The sequence below is a fragment of the Marmota monax genome, unplaced genomic scaffold (assembly GCF_021218885.2).
Source record: "Marmota monax isolate L192 unplaced genomic scaffold, Marmota_monax_Labrador192_F-V1.1 WCK01_AAM20220418_F8-fsc00206, whole genome shotgun sequence".
NCBI lineage: Eukaryota > Metazoa > Chordata > Mammalia > Rodentia > Sciuridae > Marmota > Marmota monax.
This window is the reverse complement of record NW_026694490.1, coordinates 232,417-255,962: the sequence shown is the minus strand read 5'-3', so window position 1 is coordinate 255,962 and position 23,546 is coordinate 232,417. Positions and strand designations below refer to the sequence as shown.

General features: G+C 41.1%; 1 protein-coding gene across 23 annotated transcripts in view; it reads right to left on the bottom strand.

Annotated features, from left to right (window-relative positions):
• Positions 1-2,268: 2,268 nt before the first annotated feature.
• The window catches only part of Gprasp1 (G protein-coupled receptor associated sorting protein 1), a 55,291-nt gene continuing 34,013 nt past the window's right edge, over positions 2,269-23,546 (bottom strand). For 9 of the 23 annotated variants that reach the window (XM_046419149.2, XM_046419148.2, XM_058571230.1 and 6 more), the window contains 5 exons: positions 8,852-9,074; positions 8,469-8,559; positions 7,824-7,897; positions 7,405-7,482; positions 2,269-7,122 (listed from right to left, as the gene is read on the bottom strand). In XM_046419149.2, the coding sequence (XP_046275105.1) occupies positions 2,594-6,802 (4,209 nt within the window). In that variant the 5' untranslated portion in view covers positions 6,803-7,122; positions 7,405-7,482; positions 7,824-7,897; positions 8,469-8,559; positions 8,852-9,074 and the 3' untranslated portion in view covers positions 2,269-2,593. Of the gene's footprint in view, positions 7,123-7,404; positions 7,483-7,823; positions 7,898-8,468; positions 8,599-8,816; positions 9,075-23,546 lie in introns of those variants that run through there. The other 14 variants (XM_046419151.2, XM_046419150.2, XM_058571241.1 and 11 more) reach the window with 9 other exon arrangements.

Sequence of the window (23,546 nt, the reverse complement as noted above, 5' to 3'; positions counted from 1 at the left end):
TAACTCCCCCATTCATACATAGAAACACAGTCATGCAATGTTGAGTGGGGAGCTTGAGGTAGAGGAAGAGGGTGTTCAGAGGTAGGAAGAAGTGGGAGGGCTGGAGGCATTTCAAAGACTGGAATCTAGTCTCGGTCACCACCTCCCAAGGATGCCATTCCCTGGCCTTGCACCCACCTCCTCCAATAGCAACTGCGGCTTCTCTGCATGAATGCCTCCTGCAGGATGACTCCCCGCTTCTTGAGCTCCTGGACAAAAGACAGACCTGACTAAGATGCTTGTAGTTGGTTAAGGGATTGTTTCTGGTTGCATAAGAAACTAAATTTTCAAACTAATGCAACATGCAGACATCTGCCTATCCACCCAAACATTCCACCAGTTGTCCCACCTGTCTCAATTGAAAATGTTATGTCCCTTCTTCATGCAAGTAAACATGCCTGTCTGCCTGCTCAAGCAGCAGCCTGGTCACATGACCTACTGTCTGCCTCACATGACCACTCAGTGAGCTCAGCTGCAGCAGCCCTGCAGCTTGAACATCAGAATCTTCTGACTCTGGGGTTGAGCTACTTGGTAGAAAGCTCCTAACCCTGGAAAAGATAGAGAACTAGAAGGAAGGGTGGATTAGGAACCAGCTTCTGGCTCTAGGCTTGGGCCTTTCCTCTGTAGCAGCATTCAGCCAGTGAGAAGTATTGCAGGAGGATTTGGGAGATGGACTGAATTTTAGTGTTTTGTGTTGTTTGGGCAACAAATGAAAGCACTCCCTTCTCTTCCCCTGTCTCTCTCACACATACACACAATCTCTTTTGAAAAATCATACACACATACACACACACATATGCACACACATGTATGGGAAGTAGGTGAGAGGAAGACTCACTAAATTGCTTAGGGTCTCACTAAGTTACTGAGGCTGGCTTGGAACTTGCAGTCCTCCTGTCTCCCAAGTTGCTGGGATCACAGGTGTGTGCAACCATGACCAACCTGTTTTGAAAACTTGTGATTGGTGAAGCATTCATACTCCAATTTCCACCACCAGGATGACTTCTGTTAATATTTGTGATTTGCAAAGGGATGCTAAACTGGCACTTTGTGCTACTTCTATTAACCTTCATATACTATAGTCAAGTGGAAAAAGCATCTTGTGCCCTGAGAAAAACTAACAGGCTTACTGTCTAGTTCTTTTCATGAAAGAAAACATTTTGTATAACTCTCCTCATCCTTGGACCTTCTCTCCAATCAAATTTATCACTGATTCTTGTTGCTGTCTGAACATGTTACAAACTTCTTGATTTTGAATGTAAAAATCATTGTGGAATAAGCTAAGAAACTGATAACTTTATAATTTATTCCCTTTTGATAATTTTGTATTTTTATTTGGCAAGCCAGTTCTGAAATTGTAGTCTCTCATTCTTTTCTATTCCTTTGATATGTCTGGAATCATTGTAGAATTTTCCATTATCAAATAATAAAATCTTGCCTAAATTTAGTCCATTTTTTAAGTGAGATCACTCTTTCCAAGTATAACACACCTCTTCTACAAATTATGAAAAGTATCAGGTTTTCTCTTAGTTCATTTAAAAGTCTATATACATCATAACTTTTTTTTTTGTTTTGGTACTGAGAACTGAACCCAGGGATGCTTTACCACTGAGCTACATCCCCATTCCTTCTATATTTTGAGGCAGAGTCTTGCTAAATTGCTGAGGCTGGCCTCAAACTTGCAACCCCCCTGCCTCAGCCTCCCCAGTCACTGGGATTATAGGTTGTGCACCACCGCATCAGGCTACATCATCACTTTTAATAGCTGTATGATATTGCCTTAACATTCGCCATTGGCGCCATCATGACTGAATCATCTTCCTGACTGAATTAAATCTGTGTGCTTTCCTGTCTATATTTTACCCTTAGATAGCACTGAAGAAAAAGATGTTCTTTGACGAGAAAAATCCAACTTCTCAGCTCTTTAAAATTTATCTCATCCTCTATATCCCTCAATATACTCCTCCCACCCAATCCAGGCAGATAGATACCTCACTTCCACAGGAAATTTTTCTAACTCCATGTTTTTCCTCATGTCACCCACCTCTTTGCTACACTTTAGGGTCCAACTTAAGTGGCTTCTTTTCTCTGAAGCAAGCCTTTGGGATTCAAGCTGAGAAAAAGCTTTTACAATGAGCATATCATTCATACATTAATTACCTGTACATGGATAGTAATGTGTCATCTTTTCATCTCTATTTTAAGTTCAAGTGAAAGGATGATTTCTGCTAACTTTTACACAGAACTTTATTGAAACACAAACAAGACTCTAATAGATATCTATATATTAGAACAACGATCAGAAGAGTAGCTTATTTATGATGGCTCAGTTCATTATAAGCTCAAATACTAAATATCACAATCTCAACAAGACAAATATCAACAAATGTGTTTTCAGTTCTAATATTCATTTGGCATGAGAAAAATGATCCAGATTACACACGGGGTTGGGTAAAGTTAAAGATGTACACTGAAACACAGAACCAACTGTGAAAAGGAAAACATTACCCAAGGATCATAATTCAGGAACATAAGGACAATCAGAGGCAAGTGATTATTCATATGATTTTTCTTGATCAGCTTCAGGGTCATTTTGATGGTTTATTTTCCTTTGTAATTCTTTAGCAAATTTCTCAGCTTCGTGGAATGCAGAAATAAGTGGATCAAGATTGATATCATCATCAGCAAACACTGCATCTTTCTTGATATTGTTACTGATATTCTCAAACATTTCAAGAACAATTTGAATATTGTCATTTGTCTCTTCCCTGTTAAAGATACCCATAAATTCTGACATTGCTCCAGCACTAAGTAGGTCTTTTGTCATGACAAGATTTTCAGACAAATTCAGTAGTATTTTCAAAATATGAAACCTTGTTGCAGTATTGCCTGTAGCTAGTAAGCATAGAAACCCAGGCATATAATTGGCAACCAGTTCATGATAGTCAGTAGTAATAGTGAGATGTTCAATCATCCTTAATCCAGACAGCTGCTCAAGGGAATCTATACCATAAGAAAGAGTTTCCTCGCACACTTGACATACATATGTCTGAATCATGTTTAGATTTGGATAAGGCGGAGCCATGCGAATCATGTTTTCCAAAAACCTTGTCCTAACTCGGGAGGATGGATAATTGAGTAAGGTTTCAATAAGTGAGACAATGCCTGAATCCCGAATGAAATCACGGGTAAATTGAGAAGCACTTCTCATACCCATTGCAATTTTAGATATTTCATGAATAAAAGGATCTCGAATTTTGTCCATTAATAAAAGAAGTTCTTCAAACTCTTCAGAACCAATTCTAAGCTCACACTGTATACAGCTGCAGGACCAATTCTCAGGCTCTGCACTCTCCCTGGCCCTAAGATGCTCTCGAATTTCCCGCACAGACCGGTAGGAGGGATCATACTGAAATGGGAATTCAGGTTCAGGCTGATGTAAAGATTCCTGCTCTTCCCCTTCTGGGCTAAGTTCCACATGCTTTGGCTTTCCCCCAAACATTTCAAAGAATAGAGATGCTGCTTCTTTTGGAAATCTAGAGGGGCTTAAGGATGAAAAGCCAATCCTAGACCATGGACCAGACTTGAACTGAACAGTGACCTCTTCCCAGGTCTGGGGTCTGCGTGAAGGATCAGGTTCCTGCTCAATGGAATACCTAGGCTTGCAAATGGCCCTGAACACAGGGGTTGGATTTGATTCAAAATGGGCCTCATCTCCTGCCCAGAACCAGGACCCCACTATGTCCTCATCTTCATCAGCTAATGTCCCGGACTCGTAGTTGGTTTCATTGCTAGTACTATTATTCACTTCCTCTTTAGATTCAGGACAAGACCCAAAAAGTGCCCCTTCCTCATTTTCTGGCATGAACTCACAGGAGGCCACAGTTCCAGTTTCCTTAATGGCCTTGTCTCCAGACCAGAACCAAGACTCAACAATCATCTCTTCATCATCCTCTGGCTTAGACACATAGCATATTCCTGATTCTCTATTGAATTCTTTTCCAGCCCAGAACCAGGACCCAAAAATGGTCTCCTCTTCGGTCTTTGAACTCATTTCTTCTACTGCCTGAGACCCAGCCTCTACAATGGCTTCTTCAGTCCAGAAACAGGACCCAACACTGATTTCCTCCTCCTTAGTCTCAGGCTTGGACTCCTGTAACAGGATGTCCCCTGTCTCCACTGCCTCCAAACTGGCCTCTTCCCAGAACCAGGACCCAACAACGACTTCCTCTTCATTAGTGTTGGAACTGTATTTGCCGCAAAATTCAGCTGCTCTAATGGCCTCTTCCTTGGCCCCAAACCAGGAACCAACCATAGGTTCATCCTCAAGTGCTAGCCTGTTCTCTTCTCGTGCCTCAGCTGGTGCCTCAAGCCTATCCTCTTCCCCAGCCCAGAACCAAGAACCAATAATATCTTCCTCCTCAGCTACTGAACTGAACTCCTTTCTGTCGGTAACATCTATAATGGCTTCTTCTTCTTTCCAGAACCAGGACTTGATCGTGGTCTCCTCTTCAGTTGGTAACTTGGCCTCTTCTCCAGTCTTATGATCTATACTGCCCTCTCCTGCAGCCCACAACCAGGACCCTACAGTGGCTTCTGGTCTTGAATATTTTCTAGACAAGAACCATGAATCAACAGTGTCCTCCTCCTCCTCAGGTCTAGACTTCCAACTTCCTCTGTTGGAAGGATACACACAGGGTTCTTCTTCTGCCCAGAAGCAAGACCTATTATCAGTATCCTCTGCTTCTGCCATAAACTTGTATCTGCCACCAGCTCCATACTTCACACTGGCCTCTTCTCTGGCCCCAAACCAAGATGATATAACGGCCTCATCCTCATCCTCCAGCATAGACTTGCTGTTGACTTCAGCCTCCACACAAGCATCTATTCCAGCCCAGAACCAGGAACCAAATATAGGCTCATCCTCTTCTTCCTCCTCTGCAGTCCCTGGCATGATATCACAACTAGCTTCAGCCCCAGAATCCATATGGGTCTGGTTTTCAGACCAAAACCAGGACACAAATACTGCCTCTTCTTCTGATTCTGACCTGGTCTCTTTTCCAACCCCAGCTTCTATGTTGACTTCTCCAGCCCAGAACCAGGGATCAATGACTTCTTCCCCAGACCTTGGCCTGGACTCAGAGCTCATGCCAACACCAGATTCCACCCTGGGCTCATCAATACCCCAGAACCAAGGCCCAAAAATTGTCTCTTCCTCAGGTTCCAGTTTAGCTTCTTCACTAGCCCAAAACCAGGAACCAACAATGGCCTCTTCATCATTAGCTGCTAGTACAGATTCAGAGATGGCCTCTGCCTCAATTTCCATACTGGTATTTTTTTCCCCAGCCTCAAAATAGGAATTACCAGCAGGCTCCTCCTCAACCCTAGGTCTGGATTTACAGCTGGCCTCAGTCTCCACATTGGTCTCTTCATTAGTCCAGAACCAAGTCCCAAAAATAGACTCATCCTCCACTTGTGGACTGGATTTGACACTGGCCCCATCCATCATGCTGGGCTCATCTGTATCCCAAAACCAGGTTCCAATGAAGACCTCCTCCTCTGACATGGCTTCTCGCTTGGCCCTGGCTCTGGCCTTGGTTTTGGCTTCTCCCTTTGCCAGTACTCTGGCCCTGGACTCTTTCTTGGTTTTGGACCTTAAAAATGAATTATCTTTTTCTTCATTCCAGAACCAAGACTCTTTTTTTATTACATCTAAAGATGCAGACATGACATTGATGCTAGGTTCTCGCCTAGCATTGTGCCTGACCCTCTTACTGGCCTCATTCCTAGCTCTGTGTTTGGACCTGGATTTGGCCTCTTCTCCAGCCCAGAACAAGGACTTCATATTATTTTCACAATCAGACCCAGAACTGGATTCAACATAGAATTCTTTCTTAGACCTGAACCAGGACCTGGCATTGGCCTCCTCCCTGGACTTGGACCTGTACCAGGAATTAGTCTTTTCTTTGTCCCAGAACCAGGATGTCTTAACAGACTCATCCTCAGAACCAGAACTAGACACAATATAAAACTCCTGCTTGTTTTTGCGCCTAGACATGATATCTACCTCTTGTTTGGCCATGTGCCTGGACCTGGTACTGGCTTTCATCCTGTTCCTAGGATGAAATTTTGTATTGACTTCATCTCCACTACAGAACCAGGAATTCACAGATCTGTCTACCCATTTAAAATTGGAATTCTGAGAGGCCTCTTGTTTGGATATAGGACCTGGAGAGCACCAGGACCCAACATTGGTTACCTCTTCTAACCCAAATGAAGATTGGAATCCCACTTGAGAATGAGTCTTCTTTCTAGGAAAGTTGTCAATGTCCATATTAACCAGTTCTCTACCCACAGACAGGCACTTAGTTTTAGTAACCAACCCAGAATCAGTACTGACAAGTGGGGAGTCTTTGGCATTGTTTTGGGACATTCCATCTGTCTTTGACATGGGTTCAGCCCCAAATGGTTTCTGGGTCCAGGCTTTAACATCATCGTTGAATCTTGACCCAAGGTTTACCTTAGTTTTACCCTTAGTATGTAGCCCAACTGCTGTACTGGATTCCATTTTGGACCTTGCTCCAGGCATGAGCTTGGTCTTTGTTTTTGGCCTTGCTCCAGTCATTATCTGGGCAGGTATCCTAACCTTGGGTCGGACCACCAAAGGGACTTCATTCTCTATCTCAGCCATGCCTAAAACATCTTCCCCAGACTTCTTTTCAGGCATTGCCTGGGTACCAGGCTCAATCTCTGCCCCAGTCATGGTAAAAGTTAGACAAAGTACAGTTATATACTATCCAAGTCTCAGCCTTAGGCACAGATCTGTCAAAGAATGGTATCTTCACACTAAGATCTTTCAGCAATTTAGGCTATAACACTGGAACAAAAATTAAAGTAAATTGCCAATCTAGCAGTCAAACAGGTTCTGACCCAAGCAAAGTCTCAGTCAATAATATAGATACAGTGGAGAGGAGGCACAACCAAGCTGGGGGAGGATGGATGGTTCCTGGGTGGGTGCGGACCTGTTGAGGGTGGTGGTCAGCAGCAACTCCAGCACCACCAGAGCTGCCACTGGAGGTGGATCTAGGGAGAGAGAACGAAATGGGGGATTGAGTCTCATCCAACTGTGTCACCTCATGCAGAGACTTACACAGAGAGACTAGTGTTGAATACTAAATGGGACAGCTCAGGTATAAGAAAATGTTTCTCTTGCCTGCTGCAAAATAAGTATGGGTGAGATGGGAAAGTGTGTTATCCATAGAGAGGCAGAAGAGCCTCTCACCAGATCCTAATCACTCCTGGACCCCACCAGTAGTGGCTGGTCTCCACTACCCCACCCAAAAGTGAACCCACGCCCATACCAACCTTCACTGATGTGGTGCAATTTCCCTCTCCTTTCTTTGCTCAAATGGTGTTATGCCCCACAGCCGACTGCAGGGGGTCCTACAGACAAACATACAGGAGAGAATGGAGTCTGAGTGCTTGACAGATAGGACACACCCTGGCCCAAAACAAATAGCTCTCTTTCAGTTTAAGGGTCCTATCTGTCTAAAGTTCCCTGTCTCCTGGTTCCAGCTCTTGGATCATCCATCAGAGCCCAACCTACACCTACCTCAACATTCCTAATATCTCTGGCCAGAAGAAACAAAGGATGCTGTGGCAGTGTGCAAGTCTAGCAGAGAGAAGTAAACACGGTCTTGCACCCACTTGGAGCAAAGCCCAAAGCCACCTACCATGCTCTTCCTCAGTAGCTGCCTCCCACCCCACCCCACCCTCTCACCAACCTCCAGAGATTTGAGCCAGTCTCCTCCTCCTCCTCTTTTCCTTTCTTGCAGAATTGAACAGCCTTAAAGCAGGCCTATGAACAAACAGATGAAAAGTTAGGAGAGTCAGGAGAAAAAAAAACAAAAAACAAAGGGCAGAAGCTGAGCTTGGTGGACAGACCAACACCAAGGATAGGAGTCTCCAAATTAACTGTCTTTCCACATTTAGGGTCCTGCTGGTAGAATACTCTTGTTTTATTTAGGCCCTGTTGCAGGGCTCCAGAGGTAACACCACCTTCTCTTGACGTCATCCTCTTCCCAATACTCCCTTCTCCAATTCTGAGGACTCACCACTAGGTGCGCCATTTCCCCTTGCCCTGCGCAGCATAAAATGGGGGAAGGGCACCGCACATTCTAGAAAGCAGGTGATGGAGTAAGTGCTACTTACGACTCCCTCACCCCCCCCCCAGTACTCCCACCCAGGCAAAGTCCATCTTTTCAGGATCCCGATTTGGGAGAGGGAGGGAGAAGGTAGGGGAAGTGCCTGGACACCTGTTAGGAGATGACGAGGTGCTACTAAATGCCTGGCCAGGTCTGGTCACAGTCGCCCCACTCCCATTCAGGTGTCCACTCAGTGCCCAGTGCCCACCCCCCATCCGCACACACCTCCAGAAATCCAGGCCATTTTCCTGCTCCGCTTTTTCCTCAAGCCTCGCCTCTACAGATGCGCACTCTGGCCTGTCAGAACACACCAGACCTACCGCACACACAGGAGATTTTGACATCAAGCAGGAGCCTGTGGGAAGGGACAGCACCTGGGACGCGGGGTCCAACAGGCCCCTTTCCGGAATCGGCTGGAGTGGCAAAGGCGAACCACCTCCCGCTATGCCAGCTGGGCTTGACAGAGCTTGGACACCAGTCCCTGCTCCTATTCCCACCCACTGTGGCCTCCAGGAAGCCCCATTCCCCCTGCCCACCCACCCCCCGCCGCCGCCGCTGCTGAGGCATCCTCACCTCCAGCGCCACCACTTCTCCCTCAGGGCTCTCACCGGGCAAAAACACTGTCGAGGGCAGCGCGGGCGCCAAGAACGTAGGCAGAAAAGCAGATGGTGCAGTTGGCCTCTGGAAGCTCTGCTGGAGGCTCTCTGGTCACCCTGCCCCCTGCCCCAACCTGTCACCGCCGCTTCCTCACCAGGGGTCCCCAAGCTCCACACACCCCTCTCAGGGAGCAGCTCCCGCCAGCTCGCTGTCTCCTCGCAGGGATGCCAATGTCTGGAGGCGGGGGGAGGGCAAGCTGTCAGCCGGCCATAGTGGAAGACCACCCCACGCCCCCTGCGCGCCCCACTTGCCTTCACATGCTCAGAGCCCAGGACATCGGGATCCCCCTCCTCTCCCGTCCTCTCCTCCTCTGTCCTGTCCTCTGGCAGCTCCTCACTGGGACTCCCACCGCATTCTGTGCAAGCAGAATTGCTACGCCTCTGCACCAAACTGGGCAGGGGCTGCGCAGGATGCGGCAAGAACCGCTCGCCTCGAGGGTGTCGGGAAGGGGGGCGGAGGGATATGGTGCGAATGGGCTCGACGCCCCCTCCCAGGCCCACCGTAGTTCCGACCAAGAGGTGGGCGGGGCCAGCGCGAGCCCGGGTCTGAGGGGCGGCTTAGCACCAGCAGCCTCAGTAAGACACCGCACACCCTAGCGTGCAGACCACCACCCAGTCTCCCGCGCACCTACTCCTGGTGGGACTGGCGGGAGGGCGGGCGGCTGGGGGCTGCGGTATCTAGAGGTCGGGAAGCGCTGCACGGGCGGGAGCAGCGGATGGATACCAAAACTCTCTTTGGTGTGCCTGCACCCCAGACTGCGCAGTGCCTGCCCCCCTCCTTGGACTCCCCCTCCTTCCTAGACACTAATGGGAGGGGGTGTCACGACTGCAGACTGTGGGTTTGGGGGGGACGGACAGGTGACTTCACTACAGACTGACTAGGGGCCTCTAGGATGGCTCTTCCTCCATGTTTTTCCTTCACAGCTTCTTGGAGCCATGAAAGGGAGGAAGGCACTCCTGTTGCTTATGGAACTGAGGTGGGGGCTCCCTTTAAAGACCTTACCACTGCGTCCCTTTCAAAGGAAGGTTGACCTACACCCTTTGCCCTAAGACACCTATTGCTGCTCTATGTCAACATTCTTTATGCCACACTAGTAGTATTTCACTCCAAATGGGAATTCATTTGGACCTGGCTTGGGTTGTCCCCACAGCTGTCCAAGGCAGGTCCTTGCTCTGCCAGGACCCCCAGGGGGCCATACACTCCTCCCCCTGGTGTCCCACTGCAAAGTGTCAGGCACCAGGTAGAACCTGACCTGGATCCCTACACACTGTTCTGTTTGATGTCTTCGCTTGCCAGACATGTCCAAACCTTTATGATATTTGGCACTGTAGAAATGTGGTGATTCCAACTAGCTTGGATCTTGCCCATAACCACATACCTAGATTGAGCAGTCATTCTCAGGGGAAGGACCCACTGCGCTATCACTTCCTCATGACAAACCCGGCTGTTTCTGAATCCTCTCCTTTTACTCCCACATGCTTCCTCTATTCCTGAGCCTCTCTTTTCCCTTCTTGCACTACTGGACAGAGCAAGGGGGTTAAGCATATATGTGGTGCTGTTATGGCTGTCCAAGTTAAAACTGATTGAAATGCCTCCTCTTTGTGTTTGAGAGAATAATGGCTCTGGAAAGATGCCTACACCTTATTCTACAGAACATGTAAACATATTATGTTACCAGATGGAATTAAGTTGGCTAATTGGTTGAATTTATAAAATTGTGCTGGATTATCCTGGCAAAAGTAGTCCAATGGCTTTTTACATGGGGCAGGGGGAGGCAGAAGAGTCAGTGTCCAAGGCAAGCAGCATGAGAAAGACTAGAGAGGACACTGGTGGCTTGCAAGATGGAAGGCAGCCAGGAGCCTAGGAATGCAGGCTCTCTCCAGAAGCTGGAAAAGACAAATAGATTCTCCCCTAGAAACTGCACATGGAAATTAGCTCTTACTACAGCTTGGTTTTAGTGTAATGAGATCTTATTTGGATTTACGACATCCATGACCAAATGATAATAAATTTGTGTCATTTTAAGGTACCCAGTTTGTAGTAATTTGTTATAGCAGTGGTAGGAAACAAAAATATTTACAATCTTAAAGCAGTCCACTCCCCTTATCTGTCTTTACTTTCCTTCAGTGCTGGGAGTATTTATTTTTTGTCTCAGCTCTCACCACTATGACATCCAGTTCCCTTCATTCTGTTTCATAAGTTTGTCTACAATTATACCCACATTATACTTCTGTCATAATTTTGGAGGTACTAGTATCTGTATACCAAAGTGTTTACTGAGAGAGGAGCAGTTCTACCAAAAGCTGACAGGTTTACCTGTATGAGACTCTGAAATATCTGTTGGATAATTTGCTGTCACTTCCATTTAGAAAACATGGTCTTTGGTTAATATTGATTGAACTGAGAAAAGCCCCCATTTAAACATTTTATGTGTTTTAGTACTTTATTTGCATTGATCAGATTATTATATCTGAGAGGGCAAATAAAAGATTAAATATGCTTACCTATATCCTGATAACTAAGCACTATTTACTTCTTCCAAAAGTGGACTATCATCCAACAGATTGCAATTGCCATCATTCTACTCCCTAGTGCCTCCTCTAGCATCTGTGTAACACTGACTTGCCCCTGAACTCTAAATTCCAGAAACAACCCACAAGCATTAATCCTGGGATTCAGAGGCAGCTGTGGTCATTTACCATACTTTATCCAATATTCTCCCCCTACTGTCACTCCTCCTCCCATGTCTACTCATGAATTTGCTTGCTAGCATATCCCTTTTCTGTACAGTTCATATGATGACATTTTGTCTCTTTCAATCACCATGCTCATAGACCTGTTTTGGTTCATTTGGCTTAACTAGCCTCTCTACTGACTGTCATTGTGCCTCTGACAAATTTTCCTTCTGGGATCTCTTTTCTAGCCTAGTTTGAGCCAAACCCTATGTTTTTTGGGAATGTATCCCTTCTCATCCACCTGAATTTCAGGAGCTGTATGTTTTAGTTTATATCCTGAATGTGTCCCAAAGATCCATGTCTTTCTTCCCCTTCTTTATTTTTGCTATGTGGCTATGAGGTGAGCAGTTTTTCTTTGCCATACATTTTTCATCAAGATGTGCTGCCTTGAGGATGTGGGGAAAAGGGTACACTTGTACATTGCTGGTGGGACTGCAGATTGGTGCAGCCAATTTGGAAAGCAGTATGGAGATTTCTTGGAAAGCTGGGAATGGAGCCACCATTTGACCCAGCTATTCCCCTTCTTGGTCTATTCCCTAAAGACCTAAAAAGAGCATGCTACAGGGACACTGCTACATCGATGTTCATAGCAGCACAGTTCACAATAGCAAGCCTGTGGAACCAACCTAGGTGCCCTTCAATAGATGAATGGATAAAAAAATGTGGCATTTATACACAATGGAGTATTACTCTGCATTAAAAAATGACAAAATCATGGAATTTGCAGGGAAATGGATGGCATTAGAGCAGATTATGCTAAGTGAAGCTAGCCAATCCCTAAAAAACAAATGCCAAATGTCTTCTTTGATATAAGGAGAGTAACTAAGAACAGAGTAGGGACGAAGAGCAGGAGAAGAAGATTAACATTTAACAGGGATGAGAGGTGGGAGGGAAAGGGAGAGAGAAGGGAAACTGCATGGTAATGGAAGGAGACCCTCAGGGTTATACAGTGGAGGGGTAGAGAGAGAGGAGGGGAGGGGAGGGGAGAGGTGGGGAGGGGGGAGGGTGGAGGATGGGAAAGGCAGCGGAGCACAACAGACACTAGTATGGCAATTTGTAAATCAATGGATGTGTAACTGATGTGATTCTGCAATCTGTGTATGGGGTGAAGGTGGGAGTTCATAACCCACTTGAATCAAAGTGTGGAATATGATATGTCAAGAAATTTGTAATGTTTTGAACAACCCACAATAAAAAATTAAAAAAAAAAAATTGAAGTTTGGGCAAGGGTATGAAAAAAAAAAAAAGATGTGCTGCCTTACTACAGGCCCAAAAGTAACGGGGCCAATTGATCATGGCCTGAAACCTCCAAAATTGCAAGACAAAATAAATCTATTCTCTTTGTAAGTTGATTATCTCATTTATTTTATTATAGTAATGGAAAGCTAACACACTGTACACAAGAATTAACATCCCCTGTAGTCAGGACCACCTGAGCTGGAGTGGGTCTTGTGAACTAACTGGTGAAAAGGGTCCTCATCCATATCTACTTTTAGTGCAGGCTGGAAATGCTCTGGGAAATATCTTAGCCTGTATCTACTACTTGAGACAGGTTACACTTTCATAACTGGTGGAGAGGCCTTAATGTAAAATATGTTCACATCCTATCAAGAGATGTACGTCAAGAGAATTCATCCTGAGGAAAAGAGTTTGGCATACTGACCTTAGCCCATGAACAGTGCATATTCATTATGGAAGTATAGCTATTGTAATGACAGCACTGGAATTAGAAATCCTATTTTTGCCATTTCCAACACAAGCCTGTTGTGCAAATCTGTCATAGTAAAGGCTGATTTATAAGTAATCACAGAAAGAACTGTTTCCAAATAAACTCTGTAACACTCCAGTGTGCACATGCCAATAATAAAGAGTAACTTAAAGAGAGGACATTGTCCTCCTGAAAAATGACTTTAAAGTTATGACTACCGCTCAGCTCTGATAATATGAGTCTGTGTATAAGTGTTGGTAGGGAACACAAGATGAAACACTTAGAGGGGCTTAAATCTCTGGCAATAAAGCTTACAATGGCATCAGCAATTGGAAAAATCATGGGAAAACCAGTAAAATTCCATACATCAGAAATATTTGTTGAGGATTTTTAGAACTATAGGAGCTGGGCAGAGGAGCTTTGCAGGGAGAAGAACTCTGGATTTCCACGATGCTAGAAAAGATTTGAAATTAGTGGAATGTCAAATTACTTTCAAAATTTGAAAATAATAATAAGAAATCAACATTACTTTTTTTTTTCCCTTGGGACTGGGTTTTTAACCCAGGGGCACTTTTAACACTGAGATACATCCCCACCCCTTTTTACTTTTTATTTTGAGGCAGGGTCTCTTTAAGTTGTTTAGGACCTCACTAAGTTGCTAAGTCTGGCCTTGAACTTGCAATTCTCCTGCCTTAGGCTCCCAAGCAACTGGGATTACAGACATGTGCCACCATGCCTGGTTTATTGGTGTTATTTATTACCAAATCCATCACTTCCTAACTTTTCATAACAGAACCTCATCATAGCCTGCATCCAGCCAGCAACACTGGACCAAGGAGGGGAGACATGGTCTACCTCCTTAAAATTCTTGGTCAGATAATGCTAATATCATTTCCATTCACATCCCATCGAGTGCATACAATTACCATTTATTGAAAATCCTGTCCTTTTACTACATGCGATGCAGAAACAATGGTACATCCACATACAAAAGGATAAAGCTGTCACAAAAAACAATAGTACCAGGAAACATCATCAACTTGCTTAAGGACATTAAAAAACCCTACAACTAACATCATATTTAATGGTGAAAAACTAAAATCTTTCCCATTAAGATATGAAACATGTCAAGGATATTCCTTCTCACTACTGCTTTTTAACACTGCACTGGAAGTCCTAGCTAATGAAATAAATCAATAAAATAAAAAGTATATTGATTGGAAAAGAAAAAATAAAAATTTGCTTGCAGAAAACATGATCATCTATCTATCTATCTATATAGGAAATCTGAAATGGGCAAAAGTTAAGTGATTATAGCAAGGTTGCAGGATACAAAAGTCAACATAAAAAATAACTTTCCTAAATACCATCAAGGAAAATGTGAAATTTATAATTTAAAAAATAACATTCAGATTAGCACTTAAAATTGAAATACTTAGGTAAACCTAACAAAATATGAACAAGAACTATATTAAGAAAATTATAAAACACTGATTAAAAAAGTAAAAGAAGAGCTAAATAAATGTAAAAATATTCTATGTGCACAGATAGGAAGTTTCAATAGTGTAAATGTGACTGTTCTTCCAACCTATTCTATAAATTCAATGTAATCCCAATCAAAATCCCAGCAAAGTACTTTATAAATATCAATAAACTGATTCTAAAGATTATATGGACAAGCAAAGAACCCAGAATAGCCCACACAATATTGAAGAAGAGCAACAAAGCTGGGGTATGGACACTGCATGACTGCAGGATGTAGTATAAACTACAGTAATCAAGATATTATAGTATTAGGGCTGGTGTTGTGGCTTAGTGTCAGAGCGCTTGCCTCACACATGTAAGGCACTAGGTTTGATCCACAGCAGCACATGAAAATAAATAAACAAAAATAAAGATATTGTGTCCATGTATAACTAAAAAAGTATTTTAAAAAGATATTATGATATTAGAAAAAGAGTAGAGAAATAGATGAACACAAGAGAACAGAGTGCAGAAATAGACTCATACAAATAAAATGAATTGATCATTGATAAAGGTGAAAATGCAACATAATAGAAATTATGTATAAATAGATGGGAGGCAACATGTACAAAATTAATCTAGAATCAAATTTTATACATTTATTAAAAACTAACTCAAGAAGAATCACAGACCTAAATATATAATGCATAATTGTAATTCCTAGATGAAAACATAAAAGAAAATCTAGATGACCTTAGGTATAGCAACGATATTCTAAATAAATACCAAAGGAATGTCCATAAAAGAAATTGTTGATTAGCTGGATCTCATTAAAATTAAAAACCTCTGATGTGTGAAAGACACTGTCAAGATAATTAGAACATAAGCCATAAACTAGGAGAAAAATACTTTTGAAGGACATATTTGATAAAGAACTGCTATCTATAATATACAAAGAGCCCTTGAATCTCAACAATAACAACACGACTAAAAAATGAATCCGAGACCTTAAAAGACACGTCACTAAAGAAGATAAACAGGTAGCAAATAAGTATATGAAAAGATGCTCTGCATCATATATCACAAGTGAAATGCAACTCAAAACAATGATGAGATACCATTATATATCTACGGGTTAGATCAGTTTTCATCACTGTGACCAAAATACCTAAACAAAACAATATAGAGGAGGAAAAGTTTATTGAGCACAGAGTTTTGGTCCATGGTTGGCCAACTTCGTTGCCCTAAGCCTGAGATGAGGCAGAGCTTCATGGCAGAAAGGCATAGTGGAGGAAAGCTGCTCATCTCATGGTAGCCAGGAACTAGAGGAAATACACGAGGATCCTGGTACAAAATATATAATCCCCAAGGTATGCCCCGCTATGGCCCACTTCCTCCAGCCATGCCCTAACTGCGTACAGTTACCAGCCAGTTAGTCCATTCAAATTATCAATGCATCAAATGGATTAATTCACTGATAAGTTAACAGCTCTCATAATCTGATAGTTTTGCTTCCCTCATTAACACAGGAGATTTCGGGGACACCTCTTATCTAAACAGTGACAAACTATTTGGCCAAAATGCTAAATATGACAACATCAAATGCTGACAAGGATGTGGAGTAACAGGAACTCTCACTTATTACTGATGAAAATGCAAAATTGTACACCTATTTTGAAGAGAGTCCGGCAGTGTCTTCTAGAAATAAATATACTCTTAGCATAAAATGCAGAAAAGAGCACTTCTTGGCCATTCATATTTCTTCTTCTGTAAAGTGCCTGTTCAGTTCCTTTGCCCACTATCGACTGGGTTATTTGTTTTTTTGGTGTTAAATTTTTTGAGTTCTTGGTATATCCTAGAGATTAATGCTCTAACTTGCAGGTGGCAAAGATTTTCTCCCAACTCTGTAGGCTCTCTCTTCATGTCCTTTATTATTTCCTTTGCTGAAAAGAAGCTTTTTAGCTTGATACCATCCCATTTATTGATTGTTGATTTTACTTCTTATACTTTAGAAGTCTTGTTGAGAAAGTTCCTAAGCTGACATGATGGGGAGTTGGGCCTACTTTTTTTTCTAGTAGGTACAGAGTCTCTGGTCTAATGCCTAGGTCCTTGATCCACTTTGAGTTGAGTTTTGAAAGGGATTACAGATAGGAGTGCAATTTCATTCTACTCCATGTGGATTTCTAGTTTTCCCAGCACCATTTGTTGAAGAGGCTATCTTTTCTCCAATGTATGTTTATGGAGCCTTTGTCTAATTTGAGATAATGGTATTTATGTGATTTTGTCTCTGTGTCTTCTATTATGTTCCACTGTCTTCATGTCTGTTTTGGTGCCAATGCCATGCCATTTTGTTACTATAGCTCTGTAGTATAATTTAATGTCTGGTATTGTGATGCCTCCTGTATCACTTTTCTCACTAAGGATTGCTTTGTCTATTCTGGGCCTCTTATTTTTCCAAATGGATATTCATGACTACTTTTTCCATTTCTATGAACCAAAAATATATGGAAAAAGTTCAATATCTATTTTTCCAAATAAATTTCATGATTGCTCTTTTCTAATTTGCATTTCAGAAATGCAAATTAAAACTATACTGAGATTCTATCTTACTTCAGTTAGAATGGTAATTACCAAGAATACAAGTAACAATAAATGTTGATAAGGATATGAGGAAAAAGTTCACTCATACACTGCAGATGGAACTATGAACTGGGGCAACCACTATAGAAAGCAGTATGGAGATACCTCAGAAATCCTGGAATGGAACCACCATTTGATCCAGTTATCCCACTCCTTGGTTTATACATAAAGCCTTTAAAATCAGCATACTACAGTGATACAGCCACATCAATGTTTATAGCAGCTCAATTCACAATAGCTAAACTGTGGAACAGATGAATTGACAAAGAAAATATGGTATATATACACACAATGGAATATTACTCAGCCTTAAAGAAGAAAACTGGAAATCCATATTATGAAATCCACAATATGAAATTAAACCCCTCTCTCTCACCATGCACAAAACTCAACTCAAAGTGGATCAAGGACCTAGGAATTAAACCAGAGACCCGGCATATAACAGAGGAAAAAGTAGGCCCTAATCTTCATCATGTGGGATTAGGCCCCAACTTCCTTAATAAGACTCCTATAGCACATAATTAAAACCAATAATCAATAAATGAGATGAAATCAAACTAAAAAAGTTTCTTCTCAGCAAAAGAAACAATCTGTGAGGTGAACAGAGAACCTACATCCTGGAAGCAAATTTTTACCCCTCACACATCAGATAGAGCACTAATCTCTAGGGTATATAAAGAACTCAAAAAGCTAAGCACCAAAAATAAATAAATAACCCAATCAACAAATGGGCCAAAGACCTGAACAGACACTTCTCAGAAGAGGATATAAAATCAATCAACAAATATATGAAAAAATGTTCATCATCTCTAGCAATGAGAGAAATGCAAATCAAAACTACTCTAAGATATCATCTCACTCCAGTCAGAATGGTAGCTATTATGAAGACAAACAACAATAAGTGTTGGCAAGGATGTGGGGGTAAAGGTACACTCATGCATTGCTGGTGGGACTGCAAATTGGTGCAGCCAATATGGAAAGCAGTGTGGAGATTCCTTGGAAATCTTGGAATGGAACCACCATTTGACCCAGATGTCCCTCTCCTCGGTCTATACCCAAAGGACTTAAAATCAGCATACTACAGGGACACAGCCACATCAATGTTTATAGCAGCACAATTCACAATAGCTAAACTGTGGAGCCAGCCTAGATGCCCTTCAGTGGATGAATGGATAAAAAAAAATGTGGCATATATACACAATGGAATTTTACTCAGCAATAAAAGAAAATAAAGTGATGGCATCTGCAGGTAAATGGATAGCATTGGAGAAGATAATGCTAAGTGAAGTTAGCCAATCCCCAAAAAACAAATGCCGAATGTTTTCTCTGATATAAGGAGGCTAACTCATAGTGGGGTAGGGAGGGGGAGCATGGGAGGAATAGATGTATTCTATATAGGGAAGAGGGGTGGGAGGGAAAGAGTGGGGGCAGGGGATTAACAAGGATGGTAGAATGTGATGGACATCATTATCCAAAGTACATGTATGAAGAAATGAATTGGTGTCGACATACTTTATATATAACCAGAGATATGAAAAATTGTGCTGTATATGTGTAATAAGAATTATAATGCATTCCACTGTCATTTATTTTTTAAAAATCAATTAAAAATAAAATTTAAAAAATGAAATTGTGGCATTTGCAGGTAAATGAATGGAGCTGGAGACTATCATGCTAAGTGAAATAAGCCAATCTCAAAAAAAAAAAAAAATCCAAAGGCTGAATGTTTTCTCTGGTATGTGGATGCTAACACATAATAAGGGAAGGAGAGGGAAAAAGAGAAGTTCACTGGATTATACAAAGGGAAATGAAGGAGGTAGGGGAATGGGAACAGGAAAGACAGAATGAATCAGATATAACTTGTCTATGTTCATATCTAAACACAAAACCTGTGACATTCCACATCATGTACAATCACAAGAACAGGATCCTAACTAAATAAGTTATACTCCATGTATGTATAATATCCTATCTAAGGATATCGGATTACCTTACCTATCAGAATTTTTAGACAGAGTTGATCAATCCTTCTTTGAAATATCTTCTTGACCTAGCTTACAAGACACTATACTCTCCTGGTTTTTCTCCTGCCTTACTGGTTATACTTGATTACACTCTCTTAGCTTTCTGTTTTTGTTTTTTGCTAATTTATTCTTATCTCTTGTATTTCAACACTGAAATGCTCCAAATCTCAGTCTTTGGACTTGTTCCTTTACTACCCACAATATCTATATTCCTTAGTTATCTCATCTATTCTTATGGCTTTAAACACCGTCTATATCTTGATGATCCCCAAATTTCTATCTAATTTAGACCTCTCTCAAAAATTCCAGACATATATCCAACTATCTACTTTCCATCTATATACAAATGTCTAAAAAGCACCCCAAACTCAAAATATCCTGAACTGAATTCCTGTACTTCTAAAACCTGTCTCTCTCAGTCCTCACCAATCTCAGTAAGTAACTTCTTCATTCACTGGATTATACAAAGGGAAATGCCCAGCATTAGAATTATCATTGACTCCTCTATTTCTTACTTTATATGCAATCCATCCACAACATCCATTTGCTCTACATCCAAAATATACTCCAAAGCTGCATAATACCATGATTTCCAAAATTTAATCATCCCAATTCCATTGCTATTTCTCTAGAGTCCATTTTCTAAACAGTAGCCAGGATCACCCTTTAAAAATATATATCACATAACACTGCTCCCTTTGTCAAACCCCTCTACTGGCTTTCTATAAGAAAGAGAATAAATTAAATCTCTTCCATGCCCTACAGTATCTTATATGATGTGGCCTCTGGCTATTACTCTACAATCAGCTATGCTCATCTCCACTTTGCTTTCTCCATTTCAGCCACACAGACCTCCTTGCTGTTTCTTGAACAGCAAGTCCTACCCTAGGACCTCTTCACTTGCCGTTTCCAAAGCTAGAATATTTCTCCATCACAAAGGTTCATAATTTGCTCCCTCGTATTATTCTGTTATGTGCTTAGAGAGAAGTTCTCTGGCTATCCCATCTGAAACAGTATTTACCACTTTTAAACACTTCCAAATTCATTCTGTGAAGCCAGTGTCACCTTTACACCAAAACCAGATAAAGAAACATGAAGGGAAAAAAAAACTACAGACCAATATCCTTGATGAACTTAGATGCAAAAATCCTTCATAAAATATTACTAAATCATACTCAACACATTAAGAATATTGTACATCATGATCAAATTGGTTTCATTCCAGGGATCCAAGGATGTTCCAATATGCACAAATCAAAAAATATAATCCACAACTTAAATAGAATTAAGGACAAAAATCAAATGGTCATGTCATCAGAGGCATAAAAAGCCTTCAACAAAATTCATCAACCATTCATGATAAAATCACTGAAGAAACTATGGATAGAAGGAACATACCCTCACTATCATAAAGCCTATATACAACACACCCAAAGGCAATATCCTACTGATTGGGGAAAAACTGAAAACATACCCTCCAAAACAAGGAACAACACAAAGATGTCCACTCACCACTCCTAATCAATGTAGGAGTGAAATGTTAGTCCAAAGAATTAGGCAAGAGAAAAAAATAAAAGAAATGTGAATAGGAAAGGAAGAAGTCAAAGTTTTACTGTTTGCAGATGATATGATGCTACTTAGAAGATTCAAAAACCACCAAGGAGAAGGGGGCTAGGATTGTGGCTCAGTGGTAGAGCACTCGCCTAGCATGGGCGGGACCCGGGTTTGATACTCAGCACCACATAAAAATAAAGGCACTGTGTTGTGCCCATCTACACCTAAAAAAAAATATTAAAAATTGTAGTTGAACACAATACTTTAAAAAAAAAAAAAAAAAACACCAAGGGTAGTGGTGCATACCTGTAATCCCAGCAACTTCGAAGGATGAGGCAGGAGGATCACAAGTTTGAGGTTGGACTCAGCAACTTAGTGAGAACCTCATAGATTTACTGAGATGCTGTCTCAAAAATAAAAAGAAGTGGGGATGTACCGGGTAGTAAAGTGCCCCTGGCTTCCATCTCCAGTACCCATCCCCCTCAAAATCCAAAAATCTCTACTATAAGACTTCTAGAATTGATAAACAAAGCCAGCAAAGTAGCAGGATACAAAAGCAATATAAAAACAATCTCTTTTCTATATGCCATTAATGAATTCACTGAAAAAGAAATTGGGAAATCACTGGAGAAAGAAATTAAAGACACTAGAAGATGGGAAAACGTCCCATGTTTATAGAAAAACAGAATTAATAGTTAAAATGGCCCTATTACCAAAAGTGATCTACAGATTCAATGCAATCCCAATCAAGATATCAATTACATTCTTCAAAGAACTAGAAAAACAGTCCTAAAATTCACATGGAAGAATACAAATCCCACATAGCCAAAATAATTCTAAGCAAAAAGAGCAATAGGAGAGGCATCACAATACACAATTTTAAGTTACAAACACAGCTATTTTAACAAAAACACATTGGTATTGGAACATAAACAGACACATAGACCAATGGAATAGGACAGAAGACACAGAGACAAACCCAAACAGATATAGTCTGATGATCCTTCATAAAGGCACAAAAAGCATATGTTAGAGGAAAGACAGCCTTTTAAAAAAGAATTTAAGCTTTATTTTATTTGTTTGGTTTTATGTGTTGCCAAGGATCAAACCCAGTACCTCACATGTGCTAGATAAGTACTCTACCACTGAACTAAAAACCTAGCCCAAAAGACAGCCTTTTTAATAAATGGTGCTGGGAAAACTGGATATCCATATGTAGAAGAATAAAATTAAATTCTCACCTCAAAATGAATTAAAGACCTAGGAATTAGACCAGAAACATTATAACAGCTAGAAGAAAACATAAAGGAAACACTCCAACATATATGCATAGGCAATAACTTCCTCAATGGGATACCTAAAATTCAGGAAATAAAACCAAGAATTAGTAAGTGGGATGGCATCAAATTAAAAATTTTCTGCACAGCAAATGAAATAAAAGCACAAATAGATTCTAAAAAACAAGAAAATAAGAGAAAATCTTTGCCAACCATTTGTCTGATGTAGTGCTAATATCCAGAATATATAAAGAACCCAAAAATCTTAACATCAAAATAAACAACTAACCCAATCTATAAATGAGCTAATGAAATAAAGAAGAAATACAAATGGCCAGAAAATATATGAAAAAAATATTCAACATCTTTAGTATTCAGGGAATGCAAACCAAAACTACACTGAGATTTTATCTCACTCCAGTCAGAATGGCAAACACTATGAATACAAATAACAATAAATGCTGGCAAGGATGCATGGTAAAAGGAACACTTATGCACTGTTGGTAGTATTGTAAATTACTACGGAAATCAGTATGGTGGTTGCTCAAAAGACTAGGCATGGAACCACCATATGACCCAGCAATAAAACTCCTAGTTATTTATCCAAATGAATTAAATCTATATACTATAGCAATATATGCATACCCTTTATAGCAGCACAATTCACAAAGCAAAGCTATAGAATGAGGCTTGCTGTCTATCAACAGATGAATGGATAAATAAAATGTGGCATGTATACAAATGGAGTTTTATTCAGCCCTAAAAGAACAAAATTATGTCATTTGCAGGAAAATGGATGGAACTGGAGAGCATTATATTAATTGAAATAAACCAGACTCAGAAAGTCAAAAGTTGTGCTTTCTCTCATATGTGGAAGGTTGAGAGAAAATAAAGAAGAAAGAAAAGGGATCTCATGAAAATAGAAGGGATACCAGTAGAGTAGGGGAACAGGATCGGGGGAGAGAGGATGGGAAGGAAAGAGGTAGTACTAGAGAATGAAAATGACCAAATATGTCATTTGCATGTAATAATATGTCACAATGAATCCCAAACTTATGTATACTTATAATGCACCAATAAAAATTAATAAATAATGGGCATGGAAGAATAAAATAGTATCCCCCTCCCAATACCCTCTTTTTACACCCTGTTTTATTTTTATCTAATTAATATTACATATCTATATATTTAATTATTGTCTTTTTCCCTAAAATATAAGCTCCATGAGTATATAATACTTCCCT